Raw genomic sequence first — 17,646 nt, forward strand, 5'->3', positions numbered from 1 at the left:
ATTTTACTCTTTATGACATTTTTTTTCTCGAAACAATGCATTCTTCTACATTAATAGTAGACGCTAGCTACGTGCAGTAGGAAAAAAAATTAAAAATTATATAATGACACCCAAAATTCACACTAAATGAGAAATAATATGACTTCTTAAAATGTATAATTTTCAAACATAGGCAGAAGTACCATAAAGTTTTTTTGTAAAAGGCTTCAGCTTCAGAGCCCCTCTCTTCCATTGGTGCCTCCCAAGGACCTGTACTTAATTTGTATTTTTATTTCTGTATCGTTTTTTAAAGAGGTTCCCCAAACTGCATAAATGCAGGTCCCAACATCTTGGAAATGCCCCTGCTTTGAAGTTTTCTCAAGAAGACAAGGCTTATATGATGATTTCCTTAATACATACAACACACCACACACACACACACACACACACACACATGCACAAAAAGACCTCTGGAGAATAGAAAGGATGAGGAGAAATGCAGAGTAATCCAAAGAAGGACTCCTCGAATGATAGATTTATTGGATAAGTTTCTTCAAATGGCTCCAGGGAAAGTATAAAGAGCTGTTGACCTGAAGGCAGAAGGATTTGGTGCGCTGAGCATCCTTTTCTCCCACAGTGGGGCAGGTAGAGTAGAGGAGCCACGCCTTGCAGAGGGTCACTAGCTCCTGTGGCTGGAGAAGGCATGAAAGAGGAGGAGCAGCAGACGGCAGAGGCAGCTGGCTCAGAACACGGCAGACATGTAACTGCACCGACGGATGCACCAGTCAGGCTTCACCCTTACAAACTGCTTCTTTATATCTCTATTTCTTCGTTTACAAAGTAGGAACAATGATCCCTGACTCAAAGTTTCTTCTCAGGGATTCTTAAAGGAAAAACAATCAGGAAAGTTCTAAGAAATTTTTCAGACAGAGGTACTAATGTCTCCATATGCAATTTTCTCATTAATAGATTACTCTGCAGACTGTTAGGTAAGTTGTGAAGTTACATTAACTCTTTCAGGACGTTATAAATTAAGGTACACTTAGGGCACCACAGTGACCTAGAAAGGTTGACAGTTTCTTGGAATCTGATAACCTGAGAAGAAATGCCTGGAAGAGCATTTTCCCTGGTAGAATCTGACCAGGGAAAATCTATAAATACTATAATCATTTCACCAATTTTCAGAATGCAGGGTGAATCATCTAAAAGAGTAGCTAAGAGAATCCCAGTCACCTCTCAGTACAGTTATGCTGCAAGTATTTCTTTTATAGGATCCTTTTCAAATGGGAGGCATATATCTAGTTGTCTATTTTAAGATACTGAGAAATCTTAGTATTAACAAAGTTGTGTTATTACATACATCTCGGAATAGAAAATGCCACATTCTGTCTGGAACCCTTTTTTCATGAAATCCTTATTAGCATTTCTCTGGAGGCAAATTCCTCCCAAGAGTTCGGAAAAATCACTTAATAACATATTTTTTTATATTGTGTTTCACTGGTCTCATCTGTCCTTCTTTAAAAGAAAGGGGAAATCTAGCATCTTGAGCTTCTTATATGTCCTCCTCAGTGCCTAACACAGTCCTCAAACACACTGATAGGTCAGTACATGTTTACTGCTTAAACTGATTAAAATTTTAAAATAAGAGATAAGTAAGAAAAGCAAAGTAATGGTCACATAAAAATAGTATGCTACAAGACAGTTACATGTTTAAGAATGGTATTTATATATCTTTAACTCACCAAAAATAAAACAAATATACTTGGTACCAAATTATGAGCAGACTCTAAAAATGGGAATGAGGACAAATGATATACTCTTGGAAACACTCCATTGAAAGAAATACCCTAGGAAGCTCAAGAAAGCAACTAAGGAAATTCCCAAGGTAAACATGTCTAATATCTATTATTAGGAATTCTATAATTATGTTTTTAGAACAGCTTACTTTGTGCTCTTATATGGTTTAATTATAAATAATAACCATCCGTGAATGAGCTTAAAATTGTTTCAGCAAATGTATGTTATTCTTTCATTTAAAAAAATATTTTTAAAGAGCTTACCATGTATGTGGCACCTCATTAGTCTCTGCAGGGTTTGATAAAAATGTTTGCTCTTAAAAAGTTAAAACTATAGAATGGTTTAAGATTAAATGCAGATAGGTGGTACAGATAAGGATTATAGATTAGGGTAGCAAATGAAGGAAAATCTAATGAAGAGGTATGATTTAATACGGAACTGGAAAGATTCAACAGTTTGGACAGGGAGGGCAACCAAGGGAGCCATGAATTCCAGGGAGAGGGGTCAGCAAAAGGAAAGACAGCAAGCACGGCTCTGGAATACTGACTAGGTCAGCCTGGTTCTTAGACAGAATACATCTTAAGAAACTCTTAAGACTGGATCAAAAAGGAAACTGAAGACTATTTTAACAGGCTTTGAACTCTGCAATGGGAATCCATTGAAGGCTTCTGAATAGAAACTAGGATAATAAAAGTATTATATTAGCAATGGTCATCTGGCAGTGACAAGAGGAAGTCTTGGAGGTAAAAGGACATCGAACAAGGGGATGAGTAAAGAGGATCTTGCAGTAGCCTGCTCTGAGTTTTTAATGACTTGATGAGGTCAACAAAAGTCTTAGGGAATAGATTTTAATAAGCCATGCAATCAAATTTCCTTTCGGGGGAAAAAAAAACTTGTTTAAGTGATCTAGTTCTAGATAAAATGATCAGACAACAGGAACTCTTAAAAATGAAAGTGTGTGTCTAAAAGAAATATTATTCTGTTTTATTTTTATTTGGTTTTCATAGGTTCCCATAGAAAAAAAAATCTCATATTCTCATATCCTCTAAGCCTACAGGGAAGAATAGGAAATAATGACAAAAAAAGTTTTTAGTAAAAGGAGAGTTTGCTTAAAGCAAAATGCCATCCATGACTTCAATTAGGCATCCCCTGCTAGTGATGGGGACCCATCTTGAAATAGAGGATTGCATAACTTATTACTCAAGCTATAACCATACTAGACATAGTCATAGAACCTAGAGAATCTGTTGTCATTTTTTCAGTCCTAACCAGCCATGAGATATCCTCAGCACATCACAGAAGACCAGCAGACACATTTTTTGAGAGCAGGTTTACAATCCCCATTAGTATCCTAAAAGCTTAAAACTTGGATGTCCACCTAACCCATGTGCATATGGGACTAGACATAAGTAAAGGTCAGAAGAGTAGTAAAGATATGGTAGGTAAAATTTATTATTTACAAGTCTGATCTTTTTGGAAAATAAAGGAGTGCTTACTGCACCTTTCATTTTCTTCTCTCTAAACACTTTTAGACAACGTTCCAAATGAAATATAGAACATTCATAGAGCCTTGATTCCTATTACTTTAACTCTCTGGATTGAGAAACTGAGTCTTATATATTCTTATTCGTGTTTAGTATGCTTCAGTAACCCCCACAATATTGGAAATAACATGATTAACAGTAATGATCCTGAGCAAGCTCTCAAGGGAGAAGTTTAATGATACTGCAGAGGACGTTTCCTCGTGTCTATGTTAACGTTTTACAGAAGGGGACCCATTTTTATCACAAATTCCTAACAGGAAGTGACTCTTCCTGCCAAAACAGGTTTAAACCTCCCTTCTGTCACTATCCCCCATGAGAATGCTGATCATGTCCGAGAAACCTCTGGCGCTTTAGAGAAGTCAGGGACAACCAGAGAGAGTTAAGGTTAAATCAACAACATTCAAAGTCACAAGGACCAGAGGCAGCATCTTGCAGAAGCCAACTAGAAGGAGGCAAATGCACCACAGAAGTAAATTTATAAAGTCTTAGTACTTAAAGCTTAGCTTATGCACTTGTGCAAAGAATAACTGTGATCCTAGTAGGGCCTGAAGAAAGATGAGGACCCAACAAGATCAGTGGTTAAGATAAAGAACCTTGCATCTAAGGATGGGCCTGGATCAATCTGAAGTATTCCCATGGATTTGCTAGTTAAGGATCCCAAGCAACTAACTGGTCATGAAGAACCCATTGTTTACCCTTTATAATCCATTTTCTTAAAGCATGCATACTACTTAATACAGAATGAAGAAATAACCATTCTCTACTTATTGGTCATCTTCACAAAGTCACAGGTAAAAGAAACTCTTGAAGGCACTGTTACAAACAGATACTACCATCGGCAACCCTTACCTGACTTTCAGGGTCAAAATTCTATGTCCAGAATAGGCACTACCAGGTGAATAGATCATCTTACAGAACTACACCTTAACAAAGTTTGCTATATTTCTTTAATCTTAAGGTGCTGTAAGTTATAAATGCAATCAATGATTATTCTTAAATATAAACTAAAGATGATGATCCTACAGTCTTCCCCTTGAAAAGAACTTCGCAGTCTGATAATTAAGCCCATGGCTCCAATCCATTTGTTTTCATTCAATCTTCCAATACTCTTTAAAAATAACCCAACCTTAAACTTTATTCTTTTTTTTTAAGTGTCTGCAACTTTTCAAGTACTTCTGTGTACGTTAAAATGATAGGAGTGTTGGGAACTGCCAACTAATTTATATTACCTAACTTCTCTGGGCTCCCAGTTTCCTCAGCTAGAAAATAAAAGGTGTGGACTAGATGAGTGGCTTTTAAATAGTGCTAGATTTCTGTAAAGCCAGCGCAGGAGAGTAGACACCAGAGTGGGAGAAAAGTGGGAGAGTGCCAAAGGCAGGGGGCACAAAGCTGGCTTCCTGATGAAGCTTTAACAAAAGACTTCTCCTTTCACCCTTTTACCTGTGTTAGATACCAGGGTTACACACATAAATTCACTTGGAAAAAAAAGAGGTTCCTTTATAAAAATAATTGAAAACCAATGCATTTCTTTTTTCTAAAAAGTCTATTCTTTTTCTGTCTAGCTGAATCATTAAAAACATTCAAGATGTTAACTGTTTAAGTATTACTTTCAGCTATACTGATAGAGATGAGGAAATTGAGACACAAAGCAAGAAGTCTAACCTAAGATCACAGAGACAATGATTGTATGACCAGAATCTAATTCTCCTAATTTCTATTCTGCTGCTTTATTCTGTAGCATTCCACAACAGCAGGGCTGCTGCTGCACTACTGATAGCTCAGGCGTGCACCATTCCCATTAAATTCTATGTGGCTGCCGCCCCCTGGAGTTGTGCCAAGCAACAGGCCTGCAAAGCAATCACGTATTTAAAATGAAAATAACTATAAAACAATTACTACCTGTTCAAAAAAGCACTTTAGAATTAGGACCCCAAATACCATATATTTCACCTCTATGTTATAAAAGTGAGACAGTTCTCTTCCCTCTTGAAAAATTAGTACAAATAGAAAGCACCAGTTGAAGTATCAAATATTACAACAAGAAAGTGGCTTTAAAGCTTTGATTAAAGCATTGGAAAATAGGTCAATCTATTTAATAAACATGTCAGAATTATCAACAACTCGGAAAAAGCCAAATAAGACAAAATCTAAAGAGACCATAGAGCAATTCTGAAAAGTAGTATTTTGGGGAAATGGCCTTCAAATACAAATTCTTTAGACTTAATAATCTCTTTATTTCCTTTAGGCAGGTGCTCTTCTGACAGCAATGGTCTGTTAGAGAGCTTACATTATGTTTATTAACATATGTGTTCATGTTTTAAATATATCAACTAACTCATTACTGGGATGTATCTCAATATCACAGAAGGCTTTAAAGCCATTTTTCAGAAAAGGGCTATACAGTGGAGAAATAGAGAATGCATTACATGCATTTCCCCCTCAGGCATGCAAGCCAAGTCACAAAGACATGGAGTGAGTTGCTCAAGGTATTAAAAAGAAACTGGAGGAACGATGTCCCTACAATACAGAAATCCTGATTTGAACCACCTGGCTATGTCCTGTGTCACACTTAGTCACACAATAGGTAGGCAAAATCTCCTTCAAATTACGTAGAAAAGCTACAGTTTCAGGAAACACTGATCTAAGATCTTTTCTATTTAAAAAAATAAAATAAAATTGAGGGATTATTTGTCATTATAAACTGTAAATTTCAGTCAGTAGGAATACTAGAAGGCATGAAAAGTAAGGTTTTACTTTAACTGTCTAATATTTATATTAATTCAGGAAATGAGTACTAGATAAAGACGCAATTTGGTTCCATATGGTCAAATGTAACATAGTAGAACATTTCTAAAATGATATAACCTGGAGAAAAGTTTATAATTTGATTAAATTCTGCCCTGCAACCATACTCAGTAGATCACTGTCAAAGATAACAGTGGAATATGCTTGAAAATTAACTTTTGTAGAACAGCTATAGTCTTAAACATTCATAAGCTAATTTCAAGGTAAATATTAACATCTCACCCTATAAAGCAGTATCTCTTAAAGGGGTGAAATCAAACAGCAAGTGCCAAAAAGTCTGCAGGTAAGAGAACATCTTTTTTGATCATTTGCTTCCTTTATGTTAGAGGCACTTACAATTTACACATGGATATCCAACAGCAGCAGGACACCGTAAAATAAAGCAAAAACTTGTTGCTATTGTTAATATATGCTAAATTTTTTAAATAACTGGATTGAAATAATACTGAAAACGATACCACTTTAAAGCACCGCCATGTTTAAGACACACTAATTCAATTTGTTTTCTAAAATGTGCACCTTACATAGTCATTAATCTCAAGGTGGCTCTAATCACAAGGCTTCAGAGCATATTTAGATAGAGCACATTTCCTTGCATCCCTAGCATCTTAAATGGCAGCAGTCTACCTCCCTTCTTTCGTCAAGAGGGCAAAAGAGGGAGAGAGAAAGGGAAAAGGGGACTTCTCTGTAGAAAGATTTGGCCTTGGAGTCAGGGTTTTTGAGATGTGCTAGTGATCTTGGATCGATGCCTTTTTATTTTCTTTCAGGAATAAATCTGAGCAATGGAATGGCTTGCGATTGTCCAGCCAACCAGCCATATCAGATTTATCAGAAAGAAAGAATGAAAACTGGCTCAGAGGACTCCTGCAGTGCCTGAGTGGCAGGTTGCTGGGAAAGGCACACACAAAAAGAATATCCTTAGTGATGATGTGGAAAACATATATTCATATGTGTAAACTCAATAAATAATAAGACGTAAAAAGGAATCTATAGTAATGGAAAAGGTAAATGCATAAGACAGATGATAAATAGAACTTCTATTTAAGAACCAAAGGGATGAAAGCTCATGAATACTAGATATTTGAATCCACTTTAAGGAGAAAATATGATTTTTCCTCAAATGAATGCAAACTCCAAAAATCAGCCAATGCAAACTTAGTGTTCTCAGGTTAGAGCAAAAAATACGTAAATCTTCCATGAAGGGCATGCCCTGGTAAATATTCTAATGCAATTTCTTAATTAAGACACATATTCAGTGACTAAATGAAAATTATACATATAAAGGAGTAAGTACCTTGATTTTCAAAAAATTTGACTTTCTATGCATGTATGATTAAAAAAAAAAAGGAGTTTGTTTTGAGAGAAAAAAATCAGAAATCAAGGAATCATGACACAACCAGAGTCATTCAATTTTATCATATCAGTCCACATTATAGTATATTCAAGTGATCTGCAGTCACAATACGTATAAATTTATTTGGAAGCATTCTGAAGAAAAAAAATTATACCTTAGTCTAAAAAGGCTCTTTTTACATATATAAGAATTTCAAAATTGAAAGAAAAAAAGGGAAACTGTACCCATGGGTGTGCTTACAGTAAATACATGTAGGGAGAGAACTGATTTTTTTTAATTATATTGAACATCTTTTCATCATTTAACTAAGTTTTATTAACCTTTTTCTTCTCAAATGTAAAAAAAAAACTAATTTTGGAGATATATCTTAAATACATAGGAAAAATGTATGTTCTTTTATAGAATGAAAAGCAGGCAAGCATTTTACTTGCAAATAAAAAAATGGGAACTGAACTTGTTCATATCTACTAAGGTGTGTAAGGGCATCACTTCAGTACTACTACATTTACATACATATATTGTACTTCAACACAAAGGTGATACTGATTATTTTTCCATCATACCAGGAAGACAGAAATTTTGGAATTCTTTTTGGTGGTAAAGGCTTTATAACAGCCACATAAAGGGCCTTTGACTATAATATTTCTAGATAAAATAAATCACTGGAAATGAGACAAAGCCCTTCAGAATTACTATCAAAAAAAAAAAACTGTCTTCTCTAAAGTTGATTTTTTTTTCCAAGCAAAAGAGGAAAAATAAAAACAGGTCCTCTTCAGTTACAATTATTTTAATAAATATCTTAGATCTACACAACAGAATCCTGCCCCTCCCATATTTTTATTCTGTTCACATAGAGCAGTAAATAAGGTGCATTCCTTCTGCTTCTTAAGAAATTAGCATTTCAAAAATATGCCACTTTCCCCTGAACTCCAAGCGTGTCTAATAATGCGAGAAGCAGATTGTCTTCCCTCGTTTCCTTAATTTGTTTCATCTAAAAGCAATTCACTCAACATCTTGTCGCCCTCTGGCAGCTTAGTTTACTTATCCGCACTTAATTTCTCGTTTGGACCAAAACAAACTCCTCCAAACTGCTACTGACTGCTAACCGCGAGAGGGGAGACACGCAATATGTATTTACTTGGGAACATACAGCCATAGGTACGTAGCCACGAACACACGCAGAGCCTCACTCATACCCCAGAATGTAAGTTGGTTTTCTAAAAGCACTACATTAAAACCAGCTGAACTTTCCCTGCCAGGTGCGGCAGGGCGGGGGTGGGGAAGAACAAAAAAAGAAGTCCCGGGGGCATTTGCAGTTTCCAGTGGATCACCTTAGCGTGCGTGTTGCAATTACACCAGGGATGCACCCGAGAGCTTTTCTTTGTGCGGCCCTTTCATCTAGATCACTTTGTGTTTCGAACAAGGGAGGCTCGCCTTTGTGCCCCCAGAATTTCAAGTACAGAGTCAGACACGGAACAACAATGGCACGCTAATCCTCGCGCACTAAATGGGCTCACTTGTGGGCCTGACAATTCACGCGGGGAAGCGAGAAGCGACCAGCGAGGGCGCGAGCCGGTGTCGCCTGAGACGGGGAAGAGGACAGCTGCAGAACTAATTTGGATTACATTCCTTGCAGAAATTCTGAAAAGGGCTTTTCGGCATAGCTCAACCCCGAGCCGCACAGTTAATACCAAATTGCTGCGGACTCGGAGCCGGGTCCCCCAGCGGCTGAGGCTGCACCAGACGGCCCCCAGTAGGTCTCCTTGCAGAAATTCCTCTCGGCTAAGCTTGCGTGTCAGTCGCAACTGCTTTTGAATGGGTCAATGTGCATAATCAACCCATTGAGGGGAAATATGAAGGTACTCGGAGTGGGGAGGGAGATAAAAAAGGGATGTATCTAAGAGGCCGCTTGGAATCTCAAATCCGTGTTGGTGTAATTCCGGAGGTGGCTGGAGCTCGGGACCTGGTATGCATGAAGAATTTCGGAATAATTGGGAGGGTGCAAACGTCCAGTACAAACGGCGCACACTGTGCCATTCGAAGGTCATTTTGAGAGGCTCGAGGATTGTAACTTGTTATTTACTAGGCGAGGAGGGGGAGGCGGCGGGGGCGGAGCGGGAAAACTACAGCGCGCTGTTTTCTTGGTGAGGTCAGAAGGACACCCTCCGGGGGCCTGAAGCTCTCCCTCTCGCCACTCCCGTGGGCTTTATCTTCTCTAGCTGCCTCCCACGCTCCCGCGACCAGCCCCGGATGGTTCCGGAAATCTCCCCGGCTCTCCAAAAGGCCCCCCTTGGCCGCGTCAGTCACCCGTTTCTCTCAACCCTTTCCTGTCCCACTTTCATCCCCAAGAAACTCAAGTGTCAGAAACTTTGAGCTCCCTCGCCCTGCAGGTGCTGTCACTGGCCCTGCGGGCCGCGGCGCGCCGACCGCGCCGCGCTGCCTCTCCCGGGTCAGTGAGCCTCCTGCCGGGCGGGGGCACCGGGGCGCGAGCTCTCCGGCCGACAGTTGTCGCGCACCCAGCGCAGCCGCGCCCGCCTCGGGTTCAATTCGCGTGACGGGTCGGCTCGGCAGCCGCGCCCGGCAGTAAACAGAAGTTGGAGGGACTCCGGCCAATAGCAAGTTGAACTACAGGAAGAACTCTTCCTGGAGCCAAACTCAGAAACCGACGGGAAGGCCAGGCTCCCGGCTTAAGTATGTCAAGCCATTTTTTTTTTTTTTTTTTTAAAGCGGTCAGGCAGGCAGGCAAGGAAGCGCCCCTCTAGTCAATGGGGGCGACGGCTGGGCACGCTGGCCGAAGAGGCCTAGCGTTGTGGGCCCCCGGGCCGAGGCGCGTCCTCCCGCCGCGCTCCGGCTCCCAGGCTGGGCTCAGGGCAGGTCTGACCCCGCAGGCTCGGGCGGCCGAGGGCGCAGCGGCCGCGGGCAGCACACGCAGGTGCAAAGCCCGCTCTCTCGGAGCCGCTCTCTCCACAGCCCTCCCACTCAGCGGAGCCCAGCTGCCACCGCCTCGGGACCCCCGTCTTTCCCCGGCCCCGGGCGGGGAGCGCTTCTCCGAGGCTTCTTCCCTCGGGGGGCCCGGACCCGGAGAGGAGCGTCTCCCCTGACTCCGGCTTTGGGTCTCCCACGTCCTGCACAGCGGGCGCCACCAGAAGGGATCCCGCTTAGGGAGGCTCACAGAAAACGCGCGAGAAAGAAGCGGGTGAGAGAGAGAGAGAGAGAAAAGGGGCGCAGACTGATTTTTCACGATAATTAAACACAGGCACACGCAGAGGGTAAGTTTGGGGACAGAAAGAGAGTCGCACGAAACCCAAGGAAGAGGCGCGGATGGAGTGATCCCTCCACGCCCCGGAGCGAGCGTGTCTCCGGCTGGGCGAAGGGGGCGACGAAGCCACCCGGCACAGCTCTGCCGGCGGCCGCAGGGTCAACCGCGGGAGCGCGAGAAGGACCGCGACCCACCTGACTGAGAAGCGCTGGGCTGGACGGTCCCCGCCGCCACGAGAAGGCTCACCCAGACCCACAGTCCTGTCGCCAGCTTCATTTTTTGGAAGTCTCAGATCCCGTGCTGATAATTACATGTCCAAATGGCATATCCCCTTTCGGGCACACGGAGGAGATCCCTCAGCCGGGCGCGCGTGAAGGCGCGAGGGGGACTGGCGCGCGCGGGGCACCGGCTCCGAGCGCGGGCGACCCAGTCCGCGCCCGCGGGGCCGGGGCCCGGCGGAGCGGGGTCAGAGGGTGCGCGTGAGCGTGCGCGCGGGTGGGAGTGGGCTCGAGTGTGTGCGCGTGGTGCTCCTGGTCGGGCCGGACAGCTATTTCCCCGGGTGAGCCTCCGCTTTCTCGCTCCCTCCTCACTTTCTCGCTCTCTCTCCCTGGTTGGTCAACAATAAAAAGCAAGGGTTCGGAAAAGGGTTTCCAAAAAAAGTTGATTGCAAACAGGCGGTAGCTTTCCGGCCTCTCCCCCCAGCCGGACTCTGTTCGGCTCCCTTTTCAGTTTCCTCGCACCTCCAGTCCAAATTGGGAGGAAAGGGAGGGGTGGCGGGGAGAAGCTGCTTGCTTCACCCGATCCTGTCCTTTTTTCCTGTCAGCTTTCCTCACACTTGTCCGGCGGCTGCTGTAATTAAAGCTCCGAGCGTCATTTCCAACGCTCCGCCGTCTCCAGCTGCAGCCCCACAGAGAAATTAATAAGACTCGGTCCGGGAGGGGGGGAGAAAAAGAAAAAAAAACGGTGCGCGGAGGGGGGGGGGCGGTGAGTAAAACAACCCTCCACGCAATCAGGCTGGCTCGGCTCAGCCGCGCAAACCCCGCCCCCAATCCGACCCAACTAGCCACGCCTTCTCCCCCAAAGGGAAATCTTATTGGTTCAGCCACTCCCCAAAATCTTGGGCCTCGGGAGTTGGGAAAACACCTGTCCGGGAGCGGGAGCCTGGTGGTGGGGCGGGGAAAGCTGGATTTAATAGGCTCACCCGAGGCCACGGACTGAAACAGAGGCCCTCCGGACAGCTGGCCCGCGGAGTGCGCAGACGTGCTTACAGAAAAGATTTTTTTTCTTTTTTAGACAAGAAAGTCACCACGGTGCTCATCCACAGACAGGACTTGCCCTAGAAATAGAAGAAAACACTGCTTCAGTCATAAAACCTACCCCCCCTTCCTACTTCCTCATGCTTCACACTCAGAAAGTAGTGTGAAGGGAATCTAAGCACCCGTCTTTCCCCAGCTATACAGTCTCTCCCACCCTTCCCACCCTCCCAAACTGACCAAACTAAAATTCCACGTCTGTAGAGCTGCATCCTTAGATTTTTAGACTTTACGGGTCATTTCCTCTTTCCCTTGGACTCTAGAACAACGTGGTTTGGGGTTCATTCCCATGAAGCAGATTCTAGTCCAAAGCTACAAATTTGGTTCTAAAGGCTAGAAATGGTCCCAGGCCTGAGCTGTTCCGTCTGAAATAACTTAAGAAGGCAATGTTAGGACATAACCAACCTCACATGATTAGGTTTTTTCTACAGTGGACCCGGCTTTAGTCCCCTTCCATGTTCTCACTCAGCCAGTTCACACTCCCCAACCCCCAGAGGTCATTGCTAGCTACAGGAGTTTCTGGACTTAAATATCTGGGATTGGGTCATATCATTGTACAATATCCCTTGCTTTTTACAGCTCTGAAACTGTACCCTGGACGGAGGCCAGAACCTTCTGAGGGTAGGAGGGGAGGTTATTGGTTTGCTATTTGCACAGGCGTTCTATGTATGAATTCTTTTCCTTTTTCAGTTTCTCTAGAAACAGCAAATACATAAATAAAAAGTATCAGGGGAGCTTAAAAATTAAGCCACCCTGCCTCCTCACTCATCATCTGAGACCTTCCTATTCCTCCCCCACATCTTTTATCTATAGCCTTGTCCCTTAAGAATTTCCATGGAGCTAGAACAGAGAGAAACCGCAGCTTCATCCCAGAGGCCTGAAGCCTTCCCCTTCTTAGGCAAGTAACAGGCACAGAGAGCAGGCCAAACAAGCTGAGCATGCTGCTTTACCCAGAGCAGCGTAGGGCCAGGAAAAACTAAGCCTAGAGCAGGTGACAGTGACTTAACCAGAGTGGTACTGATTGCAGCAGAAGTGTGCACACTGTTCTTTGGGATTATCTACGCTATCTTTTATCACCCTCCCCCCTGTTTTTTCTTTCATTCAATCTCTTTTCACTCCCCTTTCCTTAAATCCCCTTCTGTTTTTTTATGATGACTCTCAAACACCTCTCTTCCATGAAAGCTACTTCTTTGTAAAATTTCCATCTGTCCCCAGAAAAGCAACTTAAGTGATTTTTTTTTAAGTATTGCTTTTGGAAAAGTTTAAATTTATGTATTAGAATAGTCTTGTTTCTGATAACAATTATTTTGTAAGAAGTGAAGAAATAGATTGTGTATTTTAGCTTAAATCGAGGGAAAAATTAAATACTATGGATATGTTAAGGTTTTTTTCTACTTGTGTCCACTGTGATAGTTTTTACTCCCCCATCAATTTTATAGCTCTTTTGTGGCAGGCACTCTCCTGTACACCTTGGTTTCAATCACACATCTAAAATAATTCTTGGCAAAAGAGAGATTTCAATTAATATTCATTGATTAAAAATTGGTCTATATTTTTTTAGGTGCTAGACAGCCTATACAAGGTATCCACCAATTACATTACCTGACACACCCATGATTTGCTTGTAATTCTAAATTTGTTCTGCCTAGATCCCATTTTCCTGGTTCTAACTGATTGAAACAATGATTGATACCTGGCCAAAGTTGGGTATCTGACCACCAGCCTATAAAATGAATTGGCATGAAAGCCCTACTCAACAAAAGCATCCTACTCAACGGTGACTGGTGTACTCAGAGTCTAGCTCAAATAATTTGAATATGAGACCCCAGAGATTTAGACAGGAAGGTGGTACCCTGTGTGGGCACACTGGAAGAGTGAGAAAGTAGAAGCCATGAGCTAGAGTCAAGAATTAATTCTTTCTATGTCTGCTTTCATTTGCTCCCCATCTCAACTGAGTCATTCTAAGTTGGACCACTCAGAATACCAAGTAAGACCAGTCAAAATGCCTTGGTCACTACTGATCAGATGAGAGATAGTCACTCCCACGGAATCTCTTCCCTGAGATTTTTCTGCAAGGGGAAGAAAGAATTTGTATTCAGTCATTCCCTGGTAGCTTTTGAGATACAAAAGTCCAGAGCTGGCCTCTCTATATTTCTTTCTGTGTAGGGATGACCAGTCTGCAGTGAGAAAGAATGAAGTTGCCATTTGAAAGGGGCAAAAGGTCAGGTAGGTGTGGAGAATATTCAAGCTCTTCCTGTGGTTTTGTTGTTCAAATCCCCCTTTTCCTTGAGCTAGTTCAATTTTGTTACCTGAAGCCTCAACAGCATGAAATGGTAAAAGAACTTCTCTAACTTGTGTGAGATCATATAGGCCATCATGCCGCTTGAAGAAGGTATCTTGATAAGGCCCATACTGTTCAGTTTCCCTTCCCAGTTTCTCATGATTTCCCTTGGCTTAAGTCATAACCCCAAAAGAGAAATTCCTTTGGCCTTTGCTGCTCCCCCATATCCTCTTCTTCACTTCATTTCTTCCATTAGTGATAGAGTTCAAGGAGACTCTTGACATCATGAGTGGCAGAATACTACTGGTAGGAGAAAGGAACACATTGATCTCAGAGTTCAGTGTTGAAGTAGATACCAAGCTTTGTCCCAGAGTTTTGTGGTTCACTCCAATCTTCAGCTTGTTTCTAAGACTTACCTAATGGTAAGATTAGAGTTTGCTCCTTTAGGCATTTTGCTATTGGCCATAAATATAAATTTGGGACAAATATCAACTAAGAAAAGAAAACAAGACCCTATCATAATTCATTTTCTTCTTCTGAACATTTAAAAATAAATATAGGATTCTAATTTCCCTCCCTGGCCATAGTCATCTTCCTCAACATCTTTCTAAGTTACCTGGTGATCACAAACAACTCACTTCATAGACTTGAGCCCTTTGCCTCATCTAAAGGAAGGGATTGTTATGTCCAAATCTAAGACTTCATGAGTATATGATTTACTGACACCTACTAAGTGCAAGTCATAATTTCCACAGACTTCATTTGTTTCTTATATCCTTTCCTTTTTTCCCCACTTACCCATACATACTTCTTCATCTGGGGCACCAACACAGCCACATCTTAAAATACCTTAGGAAAATATCCAAATAACCTTACTACTATATTACTGTGAACTGCTCAAAACTCTGGATCTTTACTATTCCAACAGCCAAGAAATTTTGGCAGATACCAATCAGTTTCAGTATTATGATGAGCAAGCAGATGACAGATGCAGTGTTGGTGTCTTTTGTTTGGTTGGTTTTTGTTTATCAACTAGCACTTGAAATAACATCTTTCCTCTTAACCCTCAGAGTTCTGAAATTCTCTGATATTTCGGTGAAGTTCAATGTCACAAAGCTAAAAAAATCTTCAAAAGTTCAAACATTTTTAAAATGCATAAATATACACTAACTAAAGAAATGTTTTTTTGTTATTTTAGTTAATTTAATATCCAAAAAGGACCTCCCCAAGAATATTTTGGTTTTGGTTAGTAAGTGTTTTCTTTTATGTGCATGATTAAGCCTTAATTTTTCAAGTGCTAAGGAGGAGTGACTGAATGTAAATAAATCAAATCTGTGTTGCCCTTATGTCCATTCATCAGTGTCTGTCCAAGTCTTTACAGACATTTTTGGTTTGCGGTTGAAACTGCAAAACAATTTCAGCCCTGTGGACAGAGTCGTCTTTTGCAAAGAAGTTATGCAAAAATGATTTTCCTAGTAAAGCCTTTTCCTGTTTTGTATCTGCTTTACATATTTTCTTCAACTAAGTTCTCTGTCCCGCATAGCTTTTTCTATTGCTTTGTAAGCTTAAAAACAAAGTAAACCTTCAATAACAGTTGCCAGTTGAAATCTAAGAAGAAAAGGGACAGTTCTATTTTTGCATGTTCATATATTTATAAATAAGTTAACTTAGTGAGGTTATTTATCAAGGCTATGATTCTACCTGGCCTGAAATCTGAACCAAGATAAAATTTGTTATTTACTTTTTCAGGTAGCCTCTTATGTTGTATTTCCTTCCTTCTGTATTCTTAACTCGGCAAAGAGCTGAACCATGTTATGGTTAAAACACAGATTTCTCAAAAGAATCTGAAGTTACATTTGCCATACACACAAAAATGGATGTTATTCTAAGGTCACAAAGAGTTCTTAGAATTTTTCTTGAGCATCTGCCAAATAGTCAACTAAAGTCATAATGTAGAAACCGTGTATTTTCTTCTCAGGTTTGTGTAGGGATGGACGAATCTTCAGAGCTTCAGACAAAAGGTCCTAATAGTTTAGAAAGGGTCCTACACTTGTTGAGTCTTTTTCTCTCAACACATTAAGAGCCTGGTATCTCCTTGCCCAATCAATTACCTCTCAGAATAACAAGTTTCCCTTTCCGTTTTTGGATTCTCCAATTCTCTTGTTACCTACCCTTCACTAGCCTCTCCTTACCTCTGAAAATCTGTTAGGAGGCCCAAGACATCTGGTAGGTTCTCTCCTTGGTTCTAGCTCTGAATGTATCACAATTTTCTATGTTCCCAGGTTATATAACACAGAGGATATTCCATGTTCCAAAACATTTAATATACTACAATTCACCAGTAGAGAAGGCCCAGCAGAGAAGCTATCAGAATTATTGAATCTCACAAAGCAGTAGCAAAAAAATTACAATAAAGGAATGGCAGAGAAGTCCCTGGCGATCCAGTGGTTAGGACTCAGCACTTTCACTGCCGGGGCCTGGGTTCAATCCCTGGTCGAGGAACTAAGATCCTCCAAGCCGTGCGGCGCAGCCCAAAAAAAAAAAAAAAAAAAATGGCAAAAAAACTTTTCATCACGTTTGATGGCAAGGAAGAAAGCACTAATAAAAGGATGTGTGTTGGTATTTACGTATTTTCTACAGAAGGATAGTTATTAATTTATATTGATCAATCTACAAATGTTTTCCCTTTTGACTTGCCATTAAGGTCCATAAAGACTCTCAAAAAACAAACACCGGTTGGTATATCTTTGCTTCTGAGGTCTTAGATTTTCATTTAAGAAATCCAATCATGAACATAGTTTGATTCCCATCAAACTATTCCCTTTAAACTGCTAATACAACAAACATATTAATAATGTGCTACTATATCAAAGCAGTATGGCTTAAGAAAGACACAAATATTCCAAGAGCTGATAATATTAAATTCAGTGCAAAATAGCAGTATTCAATTAAGTTCTGTTTAGTTGGGAAAAGGTCAAGCTGGACAATATTTCAAATCTGAAGTAAGAACATCTACATTTACAAAAATAATCTTAGTAAGGAAAAAATCTAAAGCGATATAAAGTTAGAGAAATATTTTTTGTTCAATGAAACTTTTACCTAACTATAATTGGGAACATTTAATTAAATGATTTTTAAACAACACAGACCTTCTCAAATATACAGTCAATTTAAAATCATGGTATTAACAGTATGTAATGCCATATTACATTACATACTGATCATTTCTAATTTTCCATCGTGAGCCTAATTTACTTTTTTTTTTTGGCCGTGCCACTTGGCATGTGGGATCTTAGTTCCCTGACAAGGGATTG

General features: G+C 41.1%; 1 protein-coding gene across 1 annotated transcript in view; it reads right to left on the bottom strand.

Annotated features, from left to right (window-relative positions):
- The window catches only part of ERBB4 (erb-b2 receptor tyrosine kinase 4), a 1,174,475-nt gene that overhangs the window by 1,115,305 nt on the left and 41,524 nt on the right, over positions 1-17,646 (bottom strand). The window contains exon 2 of the mRNA XM_082466966.1: positions 10,933-12,074. Within this exon, the coding sequence (XP_082323092.1) occupies positions 10,933-11,014 (82 nt within the window). The 5' untranslated portion in view covers positions 11,015-12,074. The remainder of the gene's footprint in view (positions 1-10,932; positions 12,075-17,646) is intronic.

This window comes from Balaenoptera physalus (genome assembly GCF_965194825.1).
Source record: "Balaenoptera physalus genome assembly, chromosome: 6".
NCBI lineage: Eukaryota > Metazoa > Chordata > Mammalia > Artiodactyla > Balaenopteridae > Balaenoptera > Balaenoptera physalus.